Source organism: Syngnathus typhle, linkage group LG8 (genome assembly GCF_033458585.1).
Source record: "Syngnathus typhle isolate RoL2023-S1 ecotype Sweden linkage group LG8, RoL_Styp_1.0, whole genome shotgun sequence".
Taxonomy (NCBI): Eukaryota; Metazoa; Chordata; class Actinopteri; order Syngnathiformes; family Syngnathidae; genus Syngnathus; species Syngnathus typhle.
In genome coordinates, this window is record NC_083745.1 from 14,743,089 (window position 1) to 14,764,358 (window position 21,270).

At 46.7% G+C, this 21,270-nt stretch overlaps 2 protein-coding genes across 5 annotated transcripts; one reads left to right on the forward strand and one right to left on the reverse strand.

Annotated features, from left to right (window-relative positions):
- Window positions 1–219: 219 nt before the first annotated feature.
- Window positions 220–10,061, reverse strand: LOC133158539 (ankyrin repeat domain-containing protein 1-like). 3 transcript variants are annotated; one of them, XM_061285793.1, is made up of 9 exons: window positions 9,903–10,061; window positions 9,671–9,838; window positions 3,528–3,656; window positions 3,339–3,446; window positions 2,532–2,630; window positions 2,348–2,446; window positions 1,291–1,389; window positions 725–823; window positions 220–637 (listed from the first exon to the last, which is right to left on the reverse strand). In XM_061285793.1, exons 1-9 carry the CDS (start codon window positions 9,903–9,905, stop codon window positions 530–532), a joined length of 912 nt encoding a protein of 303 aa, XP_061141777.1. In that variant the 5' UTR covers window positions 9,906–10,061; the 3' UTR covers window positions 220–529. The 3 variants fall into 3 exon arrangements, 2 of the variants coding, with proteins under 2 accessions (XP_061141777.1, XP_061141778.1); XR_009715234.1 differs by lacking the exon at window positions 220–637 and adding an exon at window positions 1,002–1,227 and having other exon boundaries at window positions 809–823; XM_061285794.1 differs by lacking the exon at window positions 1,291–1,389.
- Window positions 10,062–17,059: 6,998 nt separating this feature from the next.
- Window positions 17,060–20,024, forward strand: pcgf5b (polycomb group ring finger 5b). 2 transcript variants are annotated; one of them, XM_061285697.1, is made up of 10 exons: window positions 17,060–17,236; window positions 17,689–17,716; window positions 17,838–18,161; window positions 18,241–18,337; window positions 18,702–18,757; window positions 18,821–18,880; window positions 19,021–19,154; window positions 19,267–19,365; window positions 19,524–19,613; window positions 19,816–20,024. In XM_061285697.1, the coding sequence occupies exons 3-10, from the start codon at window positions 18,047–18,049 to the stop codon at window positions 19,861–19,863; spliced, it is 699 nt and encodes a 232-aa protein (XP_061141681.1). In that variant the 5' UTR covers window positions 17,060–17,236; window positions 17,689–17,716; window positions 17,838–18,046; the 3' UTR covers window positions 19,864–20,024. The 2 variants fall into 2 exon arrangements, with proteins under 2 accessions (XP_061141681.1, XP_061141680.1); XM_061285696.1 differs by lacking the exon at window positions 17,689–17,716.
- The last annotated feature ends 1,246 nt before the right edge of the window (window positions 20,025–21,270 follow it).

Genomic DNA, 21,270 nt, shown 5'->3' on the forward strand with positions numbered 1-21,270 from the left:
ATCAATACATATATTACACACAAACAACACCCCCCCCCCCCCCCCCCCCCTGCCACTGAGCGGGCGGGCGGGCGAGAAACGCTCCCGATCAAGAATTTTTATTTCCGCCATGTTTGGGTGTGCCAAACAAGGAATTTCACTCCGGTACATCACAGCCTCTGTTCAGCACCCGTCCGCTCGCTCCCTCACGCAATTGATGAGTCGGCAAACAGAAACCACTCAAGCCAGTTCACTTTATTGGCAACTTTCATGTCCCTTTTGCAACTCGCTGCTAGCTAACACATCTGGACGTGTTGTCATCATCAGGGGACACAAGCTCGTTCCAAGTCGATCAAAACATCCCAAAAAATGTACACTGGCCGTCTGTAATCGAGAGGAAAAAGGGGGGGGGGGGGGGGGGAAATGAGGCAGCGTCAACAACGGGAAGAAAAAGCCCAAAATGTCGTCCAGCAACATTTGACCATAACGTTCCGCTGGTGCTTTTCACATTCGGTAGACGTCAACAATCGGCTGCCGGGAGGCAACCACATCACATGGTCTTTTCGTTAAGCTCCGCCTTCTCCTCGCTGAAATTGAACAGGAGGCTCTTGGCGCCGTTCTGCCACGAGTACAGCGTCTCCATGGGCGTCTTCCCGTCCTGTCGTGCAGAAGGACACGTGAGCGTGGTGCGCGCGGGCTCACACGCGAGAAAAGAGCCATCCAAGCACTTTGGGCGCATACTCACGCAGTTCTTGAGGTTCAGACTGGCGCCGTACATCATGAGAAGCTTGATCATCTTGAAGCGATTGATCCTCACCGCGTCGTGCATGCAGGTGTCGCCGTCCTAACATGCACGCACGCGCGCACACACACACACATACACACACACACACACGTCATGTCAGACTTGCCGCCAACTTTGACTTTGGCACAACAAACTCATTTCAGAGCCAGAAGGTAGGAGAATTCATGTCGGACCCGAGTGCTACCGAGAGAGATTCTCTCTCGGGAGGGAGCCTTACTGGGGACCAGACTATATTCACTTGCGCCTTCTGGGAGCAGATCTCTCGAAAGCAACGGTGTCCAAGTCCAGAGAGCCCCCCCACATGAAGCCGGTTGTAGATGCAAACCGAGTGCAACACAGCTGATTCAAATCATCAGGCTCATTATCGGGCTTTCGCAAGGCTTGCTGACGAGCTGATCTTTTGAATCCGGGGCTCGGACAGCCCCGCTCGGCCCCCGCACCTCCTGCATCAGAAAAGCCCTCCGCTTAGGGTCGAGACTAGATGTTTTTCTTTGGCGAGCGCTCACCCTGTCTCTGGCATTGACGTCGGCGCCGCAGTGGATGAGGTACTCGGCGCACTGGAGATGTCCTGTCCTGACAGCCACGTGCAGAGGGCAACTGTGCAGCTGCACATGACACAAAGCTAAGGACTAGGGGTGTAACGATACATCGATACACATCGATTAATCGATATAATGCTCTACGATTTATTGGCATCGATGTTAAACGTAAACATCGATTTATATCGCCGTGTTTGACCTCGGACATTAGACGCGACTTTATTTTGAAATCCAGTTCATTGTAGCTTGCTTCCTCTTTCCGGGAGCAGTGCGCAGGGTTGTGTTGTGAGCAGAGCAGGCACGTGAAAGGGGAGTCGACAACTAGTACGCGGCTCCTGGGCTGGTGCTATGGCTAGTGTCTAAAAAGACGAGGAAATTTGCTCCCCTTTAGGCTTCAAGTCATTCGTTTGGAAGCACTGGATTCCAAAGAAAAGATGGCTCAACGGACAAGACACGTGCAGTTTGTAAATCCTGCCATGCGGTGATCAAATATTCAGGGAGCACAAATCTCGCCGCACATTTAAAGAAAAAACACGACATCAAAGTTCAGTGTTAAAATAAGAACTTTGTATACTACAATACTCTTGTGATTTCCTAAATAAAGAGTTTGCAGTACCTTGTTGATTTCGCGTATGAATTGTTATAAATCAGGATATTGTTCTATATTTTTTATTAAAAATATATATATATCGATCGTAGAGCACTATATCGCGATATATCGTGAATGAATCGCAGCAGGCTTTAAAATATCGGCAAATATCGTATCGTAGTTCTTTGTATCGATATTATATCGTATCGTGACAAAACCCGCAATTTACACCCCTACTAAGGACATTTGGAACGCCCGTTTCCAGCCAGCGGGCACCGGAGCCACATTAAGCAGCAATATGAGCTCCTTATGAGGTCAACAAAGAGAGCGGCTCAAGTTTGTAGGTTGCTCAGATTCAACGGGGCTGGAAAAGCCCGTTGGTGAACATCAGCTCTAATCTGAGTCACCGATTCAAGAGCTAGGCGAGAGGGCTACCTTGTCTCTAGCGCTGATCTTGGCGCCGCGCTGCAGTAGTAGTTGAAGGGCAGGAAGGCTCCCGCCCCTACAGGCCCAGTGGACCGCCGTCGACTCCAGCTAACACACACACGCGCGCGCGCGCATGCGAGTTATCAATTCCTTCCCACGACATCCCAACGTGACGGATCCACATCGGTCTCACTTTGTCCTTCCTGTCAATATTGGCGCCGGCGTCCAGCAACGTGATCATGATCTCCACATGACCTTTGAAGGAAGCCTTCTGGAGGGCAGTCCTCTGGAACTGAGCACAAACACCCACACGCTCGTCACTCGGAGAGAGACCAGTTAGAGCAGCGAGTGGAGAAAGGGCAAAGACACCGGCGGGCTTGATGACCATATGCCACACTTCCAAATGAAAACTAGACCGACCAAGAGTCAACAAAGTCATGAGTGCCGAATGGGGACGTAAGTGAAGTTGAGGCGCCAGCATCCGGACGCTGGCTGCGGCAGCTCCTCGCAAGTGTTGTCAGTCAACGCGAAGTGGCGAGGTTCCAGAATATTTTTTGGGTGTTCACCAGAACATTTCCAAATTGAACAATACAGCACGACCATTGAGTTTTTCAGCCAGCAGACGCAATTTCTACTCAAAACGCACTCATGAGCTGAGTGCTTTTCAAACTTTTCTCAAAGACGCTTTACTTGGAGTAGCGAGCAGCGATGAGAAGAGTGACATTAGAACAGGAGTAGTTAAGTGCTCGTCCAAAACCACAAAGAGCTTTTCTCTCATGTGTTCGATGACCACAATGTGCAAACAATAACGAAAACTCCAGCGAGATTTAGTTTTCAACAACATCAAACATATTATCAAACGTATTATACTTAAACCAGAATGTATGGCGTTTGGACTTCAACGAATCTTCCTTGCAGACCACTAGAGGGAGCACGTACCACTAGCCGCACTCATGACTGGAGTAATTCTGATCCTCATTTCGCACGTGACAAAACTCACGTGGTCAACGGCATCAGGGTTTCCTCCCTCGTTAAGGTACTTGTGCACGATGGCCATCTTGTTGTCCACGACGGCAGCGAGGAACAGTGGCGCTTCTACCGTGTCGGGCTGTGAAGCATCAAGATGGCGTCACGCTCTCACGCGCCCACGGCAGCGGCGGCACTTTGCCACGGACAAAGTTTGTCTCACCAGCATCTCAGTGGACGGCGCAGACTTCCTGCAGACAGGCGCCTTCTTCTGGCGTCTCCTCTTTCTCAGCTGCAAGATGTTGAACAGGTCGTCCACCGTCTCCAGACGCAGCCGTCCGCATTTGTCCATCTGCAACATGGTCCATCACCTTCACTTGATACCTTTTTGATAATTTAACCTTTATTCAGCCAGGTCAGGCCATTGAGGACAGACATGGACTTGCAAAGCCCGCGGGCTGCAGACAGCGGAATATTCTGAAGAAATGTGGTCAAAATACAAAAAGTCCTGCCTCATTGAATAAAGTACATAAGCAGACAAGTATATTCACATATTAAATCAATAAAAGAAACATTTTAAGCATATAATTATACCTACACACCAAATCAATAAAGACATAACTAGACATTTTTGATAGGTGGTAATGACAAAGGTTTTTATAACTTTATAATCTGTTTTGTATTTCTGTGCACTTTGAAATAAATGGTTTTTGATACATTGCCTGAATAGCTTAATGACCCTTAAGGAACTGTTTAATGCATGCCTGATGATTTTCTAAATCACGGACACTGCCAAAGTCGTTTAAAAATGTTCAGTACTTGATTATATTTTATGTTTTGATTAATGCTAGATGCCAGTTTTGGGTTACTACTGAACGTTCTGGACAGAGGGAAATATTTTGCCTAACAATGAAAAGAAATGTGTCAAAAGATAGTGTCAAAAGAACAAACAAACAAATGCATGGTAAATGGTGAGTAAGAACTTTGCATAGTCAGGTAGCATTAACAGATTGATGATGTCACAGCCAAAAGTTCACATAATTCCGTACAAAATGATAAAATTGAAGGTATGATGAATGGGCGGTGTGCGAAGTGGATGTATGTGCAAGAATGGTTTACAGTAGGGGTGTCCAAACTACGGCCCGCGGTCCAGTTTTTATTGGCCCGCAGCAAATTCTGGAAACATAATTGAATATGGCCCGCACAAGAAGCTTGAGCTCAGCTTCTCAGTTTCCACACTAGATGGAGCCTGCCACACAAAGCGTTTGACGTCCCATTAACCCCCCCGGAAGAGAAGCGAACCCGCAGCCTTTGACGTCCCATTAGCAAGGAAGAGAAACGAACGCGCAGCGTTTGACGTCCGATTAGCACCCCCCCCCGGAAGAGAAGCGAACGCGCAGCGTTTGACGTCCGCTTTGCATTGTCTTACCATTTTCCTAAATCTGAAGAAATCAAACGAGCACGCAGTGAGTAAATTGGATAACTGGTGATTGGCAATGGCATTGGTTCTCAAATGGGGGTACGTGGAGGTACGTGAGATTTTAAAAAATATATACCGGTATTAAAAAAAAAAAAAAAACAGCAAACCTGATTGTCATGAAAATTAGTTATAAAAAGTAGGGGTGTAACGATTCATCGATACACATCGATTAATCGATATAATGCTCTACGATTTATTGGCATCGATGCTAAACGTAAACATCGATTTATATTGCCGTGTTTGACCTCGGACATTAGACGCGACTTTATTTTGAAATCCAGTTCATTGTTGTTTGCTTCCTCTTTCCGGGAGCAGTGCGCGCGGCGTTGTGTTGTGAGCAGAGCAGGCACGTGAAAGGGGAGTCGACAAGTAGTACGCGGCTCCTGGGCTGGTGCTATGGCTAGTGTCCAAAAAGACGAGGAAATTTGCTCCCCTTTAGGCTTGAAGTCATTCGTTTGGAAGCACTTTGGGTTCCAAAGAAAAGATGGCTCAACGGACAAGACACGTGCAGTTTGTAAATCCTGCCATGCGGTGATCAAATATTCAGGGAGCATAAATCTCGCCGCACATTTAAAGAAAAAACACGACATCAAAGTTCAGTGTTAAAATACGCACTTTGTATACTACAATACTCTTGTAATTTCCTAAATAAAGAGTTTGCAGTACCTTGTTGATTTTGCGTATGAAATGTTATAAATCAGGATATTGTTCTATATTTTTCATTTTTTAAAAAATATACCGTTTTGTTCCGTGTATAATGCGCCCCCATGTATACTACGCACCCTAAAAATGGCATGTTGATGCTGGAAAAAAGCCTGTACACATGTATAATACGCACCCAATTTTTATGAATTTTTGTTAATTTTTATTTTTATTTTTTTAAGTCCCAATGATCGTCACACACGCAGGGAGGCAATGGGTCCCATTTTTATAGTCTTTGGTATGGTCTTAACTAGGCTGGATGTAAATTTTTCGTTGGCGTTGATTTCTCCGACTGCCCGTAAAGGCACCACCGCGATCAGTTGCGGACATGTGAAAAAGGCGTACGGACGTGAAAAAGGCGGCTCTGTATGGGAGAGACGTTGAAGAAGAATAAAAACACCCTTGGAAACCAAAACTTGCCCCTCGTCGTGACTCGGAGCCGCAACAAATGTTTCGGATTTGTGTAGGGTACATTGTGACAGCAAACGAGCAGGTGATCGAGCAAGCGTCTGATACGAGAGCATTGCGGTCGTATGGAGCGTGTTTGAAGTGAACAGCAGAGACGAAAGGACCAAGGCAAAGTGTTGTGAAATAAAATATTACCTGTAATACGCATTTTGTTATTTGCTGATTGAAACTGCTAATTAAACTGTGAATTGAAACTAATAGGAAGAAAACTCTCGCTCTTTATATAGCTGACGTGTCTTGCGCATCCGTTCTGCGCATCGGATCCATAGTGCGCATGCGCAGTGATACTGCCTCCGTATGACTTCGGGTCCGCGATGGAGATTAAAAAACAAACAATATTTGACAATAACACACCATCAAGGATTGCACCATCGCATCAAACGATGTGTCGTCAATTATGAATTTTACTGACGAAGTGTGTTGGGCAGGATGGCTGAATGCGATGCGCGATTGACAACAAACAAGAAGAAAGGTGATTTCAAGTTTTATTTCGAGGGAGATTTGTCACGTCTCATCCCCAGTTTTGCTATGTGTCTAGGTTGTCATAGTTTCTTTTCGCGTCGCCCCTCCCTTCCTGTGTCACCTCAATCAATGTAACGTGTTTTGTATTTAAGTCCTGTCTGCCCCTCGCTCACCGTTGGATCATTGCATGTGTTACTGTCATGATGTCTGTTTGGTTTCTGTTCCTGTCTTTGGTAATGTCACCCTGTCTTTTTGTTCCACGTCTTTGTCGGTCAGTCCTGTTGTTGGTTTTGTTGTACCATGATTTTCTTAAAAACATTTTTTTTTTAAATTGTACCCATGTATAATGCACACCCCAGATTTTAGGACAATAAATTAGTTAAATTTCGCGCAATATACACAGAAAAAAACGGTATATCGATCGTAGAGCACTATATCGTGATATATCGTGAATGAATCGCAGCAGGCTTTAAGATATCGGCAAATATCGTATCGTAGTTCTTTGTATCGATATGATATCGTATCGTGACAAAACCCGCGATTTACACCCCTAATAAAAAGTTTGATGAAATACAAATGTATGTTTAATATTCAGTATTCAATTTTAATCCTTAAAAAACGGACTCTCCACAAACCTGTCAGGCTTGGAGCAGGGAGAGGACTCGAATGCAGAGTGCCAACAAAAGGTGTTTTATTCTCTCAGGCGGAAGACAGCACAAAAAACAAAAGGCGCCTCAAAATGAGGGACAAAAGAAAAAATTGCTATCTGGCATATATATTCAGCAAACTGAACGAACTGAATGTGTCTCTGCAGGGCAAAGACACCAGCATCCTGAACCTGTATGACAAGGTGGGTGGTTTCCTGAAGAAAGCAGAGCTGTGGAAAAGGGCATGTGGTCAGGAGAATTTCACCTGCTTTCCTCAGGTGGATGCTTTTCTCTCCAATGAAGATGTGGAGACAGCTCCAGTGAAGTTAGTCATAGTGGGACATTTGGCTAACTTGATAAAGGGCTTTCATTGCTACTTTGCTGACATGGAGGAGAAATCTGCACAGCTGAATTGGGTGAGAAACCCATTTCTCTTATCTGAAGCAAAGAGAAGCAGATTCCTGTCACTCACCAGGAAAAACTGATGGAAGTGACATCTGACCAGATGAAGTTTGGCGCATCCACTCTCACAGTTTTGGGTGTGTGTGAGGCAGGAGCACCCTGAGCTGGGTCAGAAAGCTTTGGAGCAGTTGCTGCCCTTTGCCTCCACATATTTATGTGAGATCTCCTTCTCTGCAATGACTGTGATCAAAACGAAGCAAAGAAACAGACTGAGCCTGGAGAAGAACTTGATCACAGCAGTTGCCTCCCTGCCACCAAGGATGACAAAGATCCTCAGTGAGGTACAAGCCCATGCTTCTCACTAAAATGTAGTATGAGTGCAAAAGAATCATTCAAGCTTCAAGACTGTTCAATGCTTGTTCAATGCTTGTCAAATCAAAATCAAATGTTCAATGCAACAATTCAATTTTAATAGAAAAAAAGTTTCACTTTTTGTATCCCAAAAGAAGTAAAGTTGATTCTTTTTTATGAGCAAATGTTTATTTATTATTACATTATCAATTTATTTTGTAAACAAGATATTATTTATTTATAATTAAGTGAATTTATTTTTGTGGACACATTTTTAGTTATGTATATTTCTATTTCCTTGCAAGAAATTATTACAAGAAAGATTAATATAAATTAGCAGTGTTCTGCATACAGTATTTGAGTTTTGAAAGGGTTTATGCCTTCTTCACTGTTTACTGTGTATCTTTTTTGTTTCTATATGCATTGTTTGAAACATAAATGTGTCTGTCAGGTACATTGCTACAAGTTGTTTAACTTTAATAAATCAAACACTGATGGCACAATCCTGTATCTGTTTCTTTTCGACCAGAAATGTGTTGCGCTGGTCAGGGGGTACATGGCTGAAAAAATATTTCAAAGGAAGTACATCACTGAAAAAAGTTTGAGAATCACTAGGCTATGGCTTTTGCCGTGAGGCGCGGATAGCGCGCTTCCCAAATTGTGGACCAAATCCGACAATTCACAAAACAAGATATCTATAAATATTCAAAGACAAATAAACCAGTATCAGCAACTTATTGTTGCCAAGCGCGCCCGGACTGACCATCGGGAGAACCGGGAGTATTCCCGAAGCGCCGGCCTAGGATTGGCCTGCTGGCCTGAGTGTCTCTGCGTCACTTTTCTTTTAGTTTGTTTGTTTTAAGTCTGCCGGTGCGGCGGCTCGCCTATCAGAGACACAAGTCAGGCCACTCGGACCAGGAGCATGTGAGGAGGGAAAGACGATTAGTTTATATCAATTAACACCATCCCCCACAGTCTGTATCAATCACACAGAGCGCGTGTGTTACTATGTCAGGTGCCGGCTGCTGTGGCTAGCGAGCGGTGCAAGTGAGCATAATGGACTTGGAACGTGGTAAAAAGAAAAGGAAAGGCGGTGCGGAGAGGGACAAAAAAGAAAGGCGCTGGAGGAGGACGCGGCCAAATTCAGAAAAGGTACGGATTTGTTCAGCCCCCCCCCCCCCTCCACACACACACACACACACATACACACACACGCACACACGCACACACGTGTGGGCAAGGCCAGGGTGGCCCTGGTTACACAACTGACTCCTGGCCTAAAAAAATCTCCCAGTCCTGCCCTGTTGCCAAGTATTCATCTAAGCAACCATTACAAGTTCCACTCGTGTAGCATAATGCTAGCACAGCATCAGCACAACACATTAAAATTATTCCATATTTTATATCAATCAATTAGCCCAAAAATGTATTAGAATTAGCAGTAACATCAAAAACTTTGACTTTATCTTGAGTGTATCATTTGCATATTTGAATTACTTTGGATCCTTAACATATTATTTGCACTGCATGAGTAGAACTGTTTATTTTATTTAGCGTTTAACTAGAATCAGCAAAGGATTGGTATAAACAACATTGGCATTTTTTTCTTCATAAAAAATTTGCTCAACAATGTACTGTGGTGTGGCGCCCCAACCACAGCAAACGACCTCATCAAGTTGACGTCCACTCAACGTTTGCATGGATTCCGCATCACAGCACAAAGGTGCTGTCTTGTTGCCACTCTCAGCCATGGCAAGCGTGCGTTCATGCGTGTACGTGTGTGTGCGTGTGTGTGCGTGTGTGTGCATGCCTGAGTGTGTGTGTGTGTGTGTGTGTGTGTGTGTGCGCACTCACGTTGAGGGCCACCACGCTGACCTCGTCGTGCACGCCACCGCTGTCGTCATCCGACAAGTCGCCGGACAGCAGCTGGCATTGCGAGCGGAGCTCGCCTCCTTCATTTCGCTTCTCGTACTGGCCGTGGTGGACGCTGCTCTCGTTGACCTCTGACATCTTTTCGCTCACCTGCACATGGGAAGACAAGTGTCACTCTGATGCTTACTTCTCAAATGCACGTGCGCACGCTGACCATTTGCTAGACGCTGTGCAGCTTCATCTTGCTTCGATGCGAGCTGTCTGCCTGACCCGGCCCGCGTTTATCTCTTATAGCTGCCAGCCGCCCCGCCCACACAGATCACGGATGCAGCCGGTGCATGCCAGGCCGAGGTCTCACTCTGTAAGGAAATGCTCCTCCGGGCCATAAGGCATCCCATAAAATGTGTGCGTGCGAGCAAGCTGATCTGCCCGCGCTCCCCTCAAATGGAAGACACTTGATGACATAAACTGCAATCTTGGAATAGCAACACCCGATTTTGATGGACTTGGATTTTGTCTGGACGTATGAATGTATTTGAAGGGGAACCTCGGGTTTTCTTTCAAATATGAGAACGCATCGAATTCAATCGTTCTGCGTGAACTCAACATTGAATCGTCTTTCATTGGACAGACCGCATTTACCAAGCATACAGACACCTTTGTAAAATGACTCTCCAAATGAGCCAGCTGTATTGGTTTGACCTTGTCTACCTAGATTCTGCTCCGAAATGCTCACACACACACAGTGCTCACATGTCGCGTTTTCAGAGATGACAGGATAGGCCGGGAGTTCCTGGAACATTCCTCTTGTCTGATTTGTGCAAGTGAGTCACGGCGGCTAACGTAGGCCATCTTTGGCCTCCAGACAAGTGACCTGTGAAATGTGACGATGTCATCACTGGCAGGCAGGAGGACAAAATAGGGGTGGGAGTCGCCGATGGTGTAAGGGTACACTTGACTGTCTTGTGTGCCGACACCGTGAGTTCAATTCCCGCGCGTACGGGTGCATGTGTGTGTGACAAAAAAAGCTACCATTTTTTACCGTGTATAGTGCGCAAAATTTAACTAATTTATTGTCCTAAAATCTGGGGTGCGCATTATACATGGGTACAAAAAGAAGATTTTTTTTTTTTTTTAATTTTTTTTTTTTAATTTTTTTTTTTTTTTTTTTTAAGTCCCAATGATCGTCACACACGCAGGGAGGCAATGGGTCCCATTTTTATAGTCTTTGGTATGGTCTTAACTAGGCTGGATGTAATTTTTTTTGTTGGCGTTGATTTCTCCGACTGCCCATAAACGCACCACTGCGCTCCGTGCGCGCACGGGAAAGACCAATGGAACAAGGCAGTGTTGTGAAATAAAATATTACCTGTAATACGCATTTTGTTATTTGCTGATTGAAACTGCTAATTAAACTGTGAATTGAAACTAATAGGAAGAAAACAACTCTCGCTCTCTATATAGCTGACGTGTCTTGCGCAGCCGTTCTGTGCATTTTATTTCACAACACTTTGCCTTGTTCCTTTCTTCTCTGCTGTTCACTTCAAACACGCTCCATGCGACCGCAATGCTCTCGTATCAGACGCTTGCTCGATCACCTGCTCGTTTGCTGTCTGTCACAATGTACCCTACACAAATCCGAAACATTTGTTGCGGCTCCGAGTCACGACGAGGGGCAAGTTTTGGTTTCCAAGGGTGTTTTTATTCCTCTTCAACGTCTCTCCCATACAGAGCCGCCTTTTTCACGTCCGCAAGCGTCTTTCCCGTGCGCGCACGGAGCGCGGTGGTGCGTTTACGGGCAGTCGGAGAAATCAACGCCAACAAAAAAAATTACATCCAGCCTAGTTAAGACCATACCAAAGACTATAAAAATGGGACCCATTGCCTCCCTGCGTGTGTGACGATCATTGGGACTTAAAAAAAAAAAAAAAAAAAATTTTAAAAAATTCATAAAAATTGGGTGCGTATTATACATGGGTACAGGCTTTTTTCCAGCATCAGCATGCCATTTTTAGGGTGCGTATTATACATGGGGGCGCACTATACACGGAAAAAAATGGTACTTAAAAAGAAGCGGTGACGGGTAGAGTTGCTGATGGTGTAGGGCATTGGTCCCCAACCTTTTTTGCGCCACGGACCGGTTACATGTCAGAAATATTTTCGCGGACCGGCATTTATATAAATAAATAATACATTTATATAAATAAATAAATAATACATTTATAATAAATATATAAATACGATGAAATAAAATGATACGACTGACATAAAAACAAGTACAAATGACAAAAATAAAACTCACCATTACGTTGAATTAGTGGGAACACTGAGCTTGTTTCTCAGAAACGAGCCAGTCCCATCTAGACGTAATCGGAGACAATGACACCCGAAGTGATTAAGGTTTGTCTTTTATTGCAGGATGCTTGGTTTCCATGTGTTGAAGCAGTTTTGAATGCTTCATTGCCTGGTTAGTTAGCCTGTCGCCACATGCTTTGCGGGCTCGACTGGGGAAACATGTCACGTGACCGGGACGAGTGTCTTGACCTGAATTAATTGATCGTCGATAATATATATTTTTTTCTGTGCGGCTTGGCGGCCCGGTACCAAGTGACCCACGGACCGGTACCGGTCCGCGGCCCGGTGGTTGGGGACCACTGGTGTAGGGCACTTGGCTGTCTTGTGTACCAACACCGTGAGTGCGATTATCGCATATGACGGTGTGTATGTGTGTGACAAAAAAATAAATAAAAATAGCGGTGACATGCATCGTCGTGCGCCGCGTCGCCGTGATCCGCGTCATCGTGAACCGCGTCATTGTGAACCATGTCATCTGCTTTTTATTGCGAGTGAGTGGCAACTGCATTGGCCATATTGAAAGGCGGACAGAAGCGTGTGTGTTTTGTATGCTCGCTGGGGGCCATCAGAGAGCACAGACAAGACAAAGACTGCTTTGGCTCGAACAGCAGGCCGTGACCCAAATAGAAGCTCAAAGTCTCCGCCGCCCTCAGGTGCGCGAACGTGTGAAAAGTTCACCGAAAGCAAGAGTTGGACGTGTTCTGGTCTGAAACAACCAAGCGAGTCATGCGAGTGGCGCCCAACCCGTCCCAGCGCTCATAAAATGCAAAGATGGCGTGTCGCGTGAGATGACTCGGATGACTCCATCCTCCCCTGGAAATGTACTAATATTAGCATGCTAATCCTTCCTGCTCGTGACACCTTCCATCATCATGTTTGTATTGCTGTCACGTTGACAGGCGCTGACCCCATTGCGGGCTCGCCTCGCATGTGGGATGCCGCGGCCCGCAAACAAGTTTGCGCCCGACACCTGCTCCAGCCAACTTCAGTTGGAGCAGACTGGGCCCGGCGCAGTTCTACCTTGACCAGATAAGCTCGACATAACGTCTTCTCCAAAAAAGACAAGATTTGCATTTGTCCGTGATTGTCGATATTGTTGCAAATTAATAATAATAATAATAATAATAACAATAATAAATTATATTTATAACGTACTTTACATTCAGAGGAATCTCAAAGTGCAAATTGTCTCTCCCGTGAGGAGTCTGCCCGCGCCAAAAGCCATTTGAGCACAACTCGGCGCCTTCTCTGAGCATCGCCACCAGCTTGGGAAAATGCAAAATCAGTTGTCGAGCTTCATCAGCTCAAAAACATACTGAAACAAATCTGGAAACAGACGGCACCTTTGCCCTTCTTGAAAGAATTAAAAAATGACTACCGTAATTTTCGGACTAAAAGTCGCACCGGAGTATAAGTTGCACCAGCCATAAAATGCCCAAAAAAGCGAAAAAAAACATACAATATTTTGAAGTGCAAGAGCCGTCAGCACGCATTGTTGACAAAGGACGATTGATGGATTTAATGAATTGGAGTGACGCAGATGGTTTTATTAACGTGTTATTTATGTAATCGTTTTTTGAATAACTCTGAACTTTACGTCAGGGCCGTTCTCAGCTCTTAGTTTGTGTTTATGTCACGTTAGCATACCTATCGTTTAGCCTGTTGTTGCTCACATGTTGTTGCGACGCTGCTGACGGTTGTTTACATAAAGGACAAAGATTGACTCGACAGCTGCTGCTGACGCGACATTGCGGTGCTGTCGTCACTTGAAATTCAAATTACAGTAATCCCTTGCTACATTGCGGTTCGTTTATCGCGGTTTCCCTTTTTTTGGGGGGGGGAAAACTTTTGGAAAAAAATAACATATATAAGTCGCTCCTGAGTATAAGTCGCCCCCCCACCCAAACTATGAAAAAAACCGCGATTTATAGTCCGAAAATTACGGTAGATTTTTGTTTGACACGAAAGGGCATCCAATGAGAAACGGACCCGCTGTTTTTTATTTTTTATCTTTATGTGAGCCGAGTGCAGGCATGTCGGGGGCAACTTTGGAGCGCCTTTTCATAGGCTTACTTTATGTGGAGAATCAAGGACAGCAGCTGCTGGTGTGTTGGGGAGGGGGGGCTGGCAGAATGAGGTCAACCTCATTGCTGGCTGCTCGTCCCTTTGCCAATGCCCTCCAAATAAACACACGCATTATCACTTCCGCCCGTGGCAAAACACGTAAAACTCCAGCTGAGTGTTTTAGTTGTCAGCAGATTGATGGCGTTAATGCATACGCGCACAAAGCAAAACGTGCGCATCTTGTCTCAGGTCAACGTCTCCTCAGAACGGGGGCAAAGCTCGAGTGCCGCCGCCATCCCAAGGCACACCTCTAGCGTGTTTTTGCTCGGCTTTGAGTTCAACATCAGCGCGGCTTTTGAGCAGAGAGCTAGCTCAGAGGGCCTCCCAAATGACTTTTGGGTTTTTTGCAGACTAGGCGACAGGAGGGAGCCGACGCCTGGGCCAGAACGGAAGGCAGATCGGCCCACAAACCTCGGGTGGCTTTGCTGCCCCGTGACCAAAGGCCTTCTCGGAGGAGACCCTCCCTCCCCCTTGGTCATACTTGCCCCGAGCCCTCATCTTGCCTCAGAATGCCTTTCCAACTATTTTCTGAGGGATTGGGGGAATCCAGAAAGTAAGAAACAAATCGTATTGTAACAATAAAATAAAGCATTTTTCACAAACGCCGAGCGGTAATCTGACAGTATGTTCTGACATAGTCCCGTCCGTCACGTGCCGCTTTGCTGAGTCGAGGGGAACTGGCGGATGGAGGGCGCCCTCTTGGAGCGGCCGCGACTAAATGCAGACCACGGCATGGCTTATAGACAGCGCAGCGGGTATAAATAGATGTCAATCCAAATGCGGCAAGGTCACAAATAACAAGAAAGGACAGATAAAAAAAACAGGGCGGAGGGAACAAGACGGGCGCAGCATTTCGCTGACATTCCTGCATGGTGACGACGAGCTCGACAGCTGCCGTCATCAACGGCAAACTGCGACTCAACTTGCGCACATGCCTGGCGTGCCTCGGGGTCAGCGGCGTACTTGTGGCGACACCCTTAGAACTGCTACCTTAAAAACGGGAGCGACCTACCCACGGGTCCATTTGACCTCACTTTCAATTTTGGGGCTTGTTTCCAACAAAAAATGGCAGTTGACAAATTGACAATCACAGCCAACTACTTGCACAAACGCTACGGCTTCAGATGTGAGCCAATAAGCCACATATGTCAGAGTCAAGGCCCGCGGGCCACATCCGGCCCGCGGGAAGGTTTTTTACGGCGCCTGGGATGATCTTGATTTATTATTAGAACCGGCCCGCAGACCGCAGCAAGCCGGCAGCCCGCAGATCTTTTACACGCACCAATACTACATTTCCCACAATGCAACGGTGACGCACCGAGCAGTAGGCTGCTTCATTTCAATATTTATTGGCACAGCAGTCGTCAGCATCACAGTAAAATTAACTTTCAGATACCCATCAAAAATCGCAAAACGGAAGGTGGACACTGAGAACCGGGGGTTTCAAACAAGGTGGGAGTCGGAGTATATGTTCACGGAGGTAGCTGGAAAACCCGTGTGTCTTCTGTGTGGAGAAAGTGTGGCGGTACTGAAAGAGTATAATCTGAGACGACATTATGAAACGAAACACGCGGACAAAAACAAGAATATGGACATGGAACAAAGGCTACAAAAGGCAGAGGAATTAAAACGAGAGTTTTTACTCAGTTCAAGTTTAAAAGTTAAAGTTTAATATTTGTTTTCACTGCATGTTACTTCTCCTTAAACAAAGTGTTGTTTTTGATTAATAGATTTTTGCACTTTATTTTATTGTATTTCAATCCAATTATATTTGAAAAATATTTCAGTTGAGTGGATGGTAGAAAATTGCTATTATTGTTTTTTTCTTTGAAGTAAATTTAGCCCACTTTTGCTAAAATAGAAAATATAGGCTACTGATGGTGCCTTGAATACCGGTTTCTTTCATTTAATGTTCATGTTATGGGGATTTTTATATAAAGGAAATTTGTCTTTTGTGTCTGTTGAAAATTAAAGATTACTGACAGAGCCATAAGAAAATATTGCTTTATTTATCTGATCATATTGGAATATATTTGTTAGGTTTTCAGTAGGTTCAATTAGGTTCACTAGACTATATGCGTCATTTAAAAAATTTTCAATGAACATTCGAACAGTCCGGCCCTCGGCTTGTAGCTAAATTTTTTATTTGGCCCTCCGTCCATTTGACTTTGACACCCCTGCAATAAGCAGTCTCAAAATTTTGTCAATTTTCTGGGTCTGTCCAATTTTTCACCCAAATTGGGCTGTTTTTAACCGGGCATTTTTTTCTAGGTCATGATTGAAGGCAGCTCGGTGACGCACTGGCTAGCACATCCGCCTCACAGTACGGAGGGTGCGGGTTCGATTCCACCTCCGGCCCTCCCTGTGTGGATTTTGCATGTTCTCCCCGTGTCCGTGTGGGTTTTCTCCGGGCCCTCTGGTTTCCTCCCACATCCCCAAAAACATGCTTGGTAGGCTGATTGAGCGCTCCAAATTGCTCCTAGGTGTGAGTGCGTGTGCGGATGGTTGTTCGGCTCTGTGTGCCCTGCGATTGGCTGGCAACCGGTTCAGGGTGTCCCGCCTACTGCCCAATGACAGCTGGGATAGGCTCCAACAAGCCCGCGACCCCCGTGGGGATACAGCGGTACAGAAAATGGATGATTGAAGACCGATCCGAGTGAGAACTCTGTGACGGGAAAAGGGGGCGTGGCGCATGCACTCTACTGCCCTAGAACGTACTGCAACAAAAGGTGTTATGACACTGCAAAGTACACGCTACATATTTGAATATGTGCCTGACAATAATCAACATTAATGTGAGCTTCACTGTTCAACCGTGTGTGCGTGTGTACGTGTGTGCGTGCGCGCGTCACAATCAACATGCGCGTCCCAGCTGCTTGTCCCGCCCACAACGGCTCTCGGCCGCCAGCTTGCTGAGCCGAGTTGAGCCGAGCGGAGCCGAGTAGGTAGAGGCCCCAAGTTCCGTGTTCTGCGTTCCATGCAGCGTGCGACGACGGCAGGAGGAACGCAAGCGAGCAAGCATCCGGTTTGAGGCAGGAAGCGACGAGGAAGCGAGCTTGATGATCAGAGGTGATATTTTTTCAGACTTTTTTTCTCTTCGCTTCCGGACATTACTTGACGACCCCCCCCCCCCCCCCCCCCACACACACACACACACACACATACTGCCACACACCCCTCCGTTTTTAAACCCCGCCCACCTTTCCTTCGTCGTTTCCACGCGTCCTTTCAAACGTTGGTGACGTCACACTGCCAACTTTTCGGATAATATCGCGTCGCCGTGGGACTGAGCGTCGACACGCACGCAGGCTCGCGCCGTGCGCACATGTCGTTCGCCTGTCGATGTTATAGTGGCACACATCTATCGACACGTGCACGCGCTCACGATCACGTACGGTGACAGTGAGTGACGCGCACGCACACAATGACGTGATGGGAGATGTGCGCGCGTGCTGGGACGCGTGTGTGTGTGTGAGGCTCGCACGCTTGTCAGTGACGTCTTTGAAATCCTCACACTGCAGGTGGATCACTTCCGGTTTGAGACTTAAGGTGGGGAGCTACAGTGTGGGAACGAGAACCAATGTTTGCTTGCAAGCACCTTCCCGTTTCAAAAATGTGAGTGGGCCATACCTCCTTTTTCAGTGTGTTTGTGTGTCTCGTCTGGTCGCAGCATGGCGCTATGGAGAGGGAGCGGTCGGCCCCTCACGGAGTGACCGTGCCTTTTGCCAACGCTTGGGAAGGACAACGAGAGCAGTCGTCGGACGTTGCCGTGGTGGTGTGATGTGATGGCGACACGCCGACATGGAGCGGGACTTCACCTAGTCATCCTTTGACCTTCATTAACGTGCATTGGAGGCCGCACTCACAAAAGCTCCCAACATGGCCGCCGGCGGAAAGACACACCAAGTGCGAGACTTCAACCGTTTCATCACCTGCTACCTTTGCGGGGGTTACCTCATCAAACCCACAACCGTCACTGAGTGCCTGCACACCTGTAAGTCGCTGCGTTCACTCCGTGGCCCAAGCTTGTTGGCACGTGACCCATGCATGTGCGTGCTTGGGTGTCTCCTCAGTTTGTAAGAGTTGCATTGTACAGCACTTTGAGGAGAGCAACGACTGTCCCAAATGTGGCATCCAGGTCCACGAGACAAACCCCCTGGAGATGCTCAGGTCAGAGCGCTTTCTCCTCTCATCTCATGCTTCCTGCGTCTTCTCATTTGACTTTCTGTCTTTCCATCTTGTGTTGTCTTCTCCTCACCCTCTTTCTGTTTCGACCCAGCCTCTTGCCCCGGGTCACCGATTGTGGTCGTCAGGGTCCGCTGTCCTGCCTGTTTTCCCGCGCGTCTCCCCACCCCAGCACACCTGATCGGATCATTGGCAAGATCATCCTTTGAATCAAGAGTGGTGCAGTGGGGAGAACAGGCGGTACAGTGGACCCGACAACCCCAATCGGGGACCCCTGCAGTCTGGCTCCTTCTTTTGCTTGTCTCGTTGAAGTTGCTGTCCTCTCAACTCTCATCTGGACTGCCTCCAGGTTGGACAACACTCTGGAGGAGATCATCTTCAAGTTGGTTCCGGGCCTCCGAGAGCGTAAGTGCTGTGTTCGATGGGGGCTTTGACACCAACCAGGCTGACTTCGTTTGTGCTGTCCAGAGGAGGAGGAGCGGGAGCTGGCATTCTGGAGGAACACCCAGTGCAGACAGAACCTCACAGGTATGTGTGTGTGTGGGGGGGGGGGGGGGGGGGGAGCGTATGGAGGGGTGGGGGCGTATGGGGGGGCAACGACGCTCATGAGGCGAACCACTAATCGCTTGTTGGAAAGAGGACGTTTGAAAAAAGTCTCTTTGTGGCAGCCGATGCAGGGACGGGGATTCCTGATGTGACCGTTGCTGCCGCCGCCACCGACTACCACAGGAGCGACCCTCAGATTGCCATCTGTCTCGACTGCCTGCACAACTCGGGCAGCGCCAGCGAAACCAGCGTCACGGTACTCGTGGTCCAGCGACATAAGCGGCCCACCGCCTCAACCTATTGTGCTGCATGGTGCGCACGTATGCGTCGGGTTGACACAATAAGGCTGTCTCGCGTTTGTGTGTCAGGACCTGATGAAGAAATTTATCCGCTGCTCCAGTCGCGTGACGGTGGGCACCATCAAGAAGTTCCTCAGCCTCAAACTCAAACTGCCCAGCTCCTACGAGGTCATTAACGTTTGCATTATCATGAGCCGCTGCGCTCACCACGCTAACGTGTGTGAACGTGCGCGTGCCTACTTGCCTTCCTGCCTTCCTTCCCGCCCACCTACCGGCCTGCCTACCTGCCTGCCTGCCAACCTGCCTGCCTGCGTCCGTGCGTGCAGCTGGACGTGCTGTGCAACGGCGAGATCATGGGCCGAGACCACACCATGGAGTTCATCTACATGACCAGATGGAGGCTGCGGGCCGACAACGTAAGGAGCCCTTTTGCCTTTCATGACATTTGCTGAGGTATCTTCTGGCATGCGTCATACATCGGATCACGTGACCGTATATTTTGTGCTGCCACGTATCATGTGACCTCCACTATGAAATCAGAGTGTTTGTTTTTTGAAGGATGACATTTTGTGCCTTTTTCTGATGCTGTGTGCTTGTCTTATTCATCTTGCCTCGTAGACGTATCCCATGGTCCTGGAGTACCGACCGCGCATCGACTTTGGATGACGCGCATGCTTACTGGGTGGAGTGAAGATATTTTTGTAGTGTTCACACACAATGAAGAGTTTTTATGCTCCATAAAAAATATGATACAAATAATATATATGTAGGCGTGTGTGCAGACATTTTTGTGCCTCAAACTTTCCTGATTAAATGTTTTTACTGTCGCTTGATCGCTTTTGAATTGCCTATATTATGTGTATTATGTGTCCACTCTGCATCCATTGCAGCTAGGAGTGTAACGATTCATCGATACACATCGATTAATCGATATAGTGCTCTACAATTTATTGGCATCGATGCTAAACGTAAACATCGATTTATATCGCCGTGTTTGACCTCGGACATTAGACGCGACTTTATTTTGAAATCCAGTTCATTGTTGCTTGCTTCCTCTTTCCGGGAGCAGTGCGCGGCGTTGTTATGTTGTGAGCAGAGCAGGCACGTGAAAGGGGAGTCGACAACTAGTACGCGGCTCCTGGGCTGGTGCTATGGCTAGTGTCCAAAAAGCAGAGGAAATTTGCTCCCCTATAGGCTTCAAGTCATTCGTTTGGAAGCACTTTGGATTCCAAAGAAAAGATGGCTCAACGGACAAGACACGTGCAGTTTGTAAATCCTGCCATGCGGTAATCAAATATTCAGGGACCACAAATCTCGCCGCACGTTTAAAGAAAAAACACGACATCAAAGTTCAGTGTTAAAATAAGCACTTTGTATACTACAATACTCTTGTAATTTCCTAAATAAAGAGTTTGCAGTACCTTGTTGATTTTGCGTATGAATTGTTATAAATCAGGATATTGTTCTATATTTTTTATTTAAAAAAAAAAAAAAAATCGATCGTAGAGCACTATATCGTGATATATCGTGAATGAATCGCAGCAGGCTTTAAGATATCGACAAATATCGTATCGTAGTTCTTTGTATCGATATGATATCGTATCGTGACAAAACCCGCGATTTACACCCCTAATTGCAGCCTGGTCATCCTGGAAGAGGGATCCTCCCATCTTGTGGTCTCTTCTCAAGGTTTCTCATTTCCCCTAGTAGGAGTTTTGAGTTTTTCCTTGCCCTCCTTCGAGTTTAAGATCAGGGGATGTTTGAGAATATTTGTCAATTTTCGCACATATCCTGAGTGTTGTTAGTCACCTAAATCAGTGATTCTTAACCAGGGGTGCGAGAATGCTTCCTAGGGGGTGCGAGGATACCCTGGGGGAAATTTACAATTTTTCGGAGATAATGGTCAGGTAACCGAAAAAAGTGAAAAATTCTGTTAATCTGGAAGTCATTGTGTTAATTGGCATTAGGGATTGTCAGGTTTATTTCGCTGACTGAATAAGTGAATAGAAGACAAGTGAGACAGAATATTGTCTTTTCTCGCGAGGAGTGCAGTACAGATAGCTTGAGACAATC

What these genes read in the sequence shown, in the direction of transcription:
- LOC133158539 (XM_061285793.1), bottom strand. An exon ending in AGATCAGCGCTAGAGACAAG is followed by an intron (nt 1,390 to 2,347) that starts GTAGCCCTCTCG and finishes TGTCATGTGCAG; the next exon opens with CTGCACAGTTGCCCTCTGCA. An exon ending in ACGTCAATGCCAGAGACAGG is followed by an intron (nt 824 to 1,290) that starts GTGAGCGCTCGC and finishes CGTGCATGTTAG; the next exon opens with GACGGCGACACCTGCATGCA.
- pcgf5b (XM_061285697.1), top strand. Translation starts at nt 18,047, where the DNA reads ATGGCCGCCGGCGGAAAGACACACCAAGTGCGAGACTTCAACCGTTTC. An exon ending in AACCCCCTGGAGATGCTCAG is followed by an intron (nt 18,338 to 18,701) that starts GTCAGAGCGCTT and finishes GACTGCCTCCAG; the next exon opens with GTTGGACAACACTCTGGAGG. An exon ending in CCAGCGAAACCAGCGTCACG is followed by an intron (nt 19,155 to 19,266) that starts GTACTCGTGGTC and finishes TTTGTGTGTCAG; the next exon opens with GACCTGATGAAGAAATTTAT.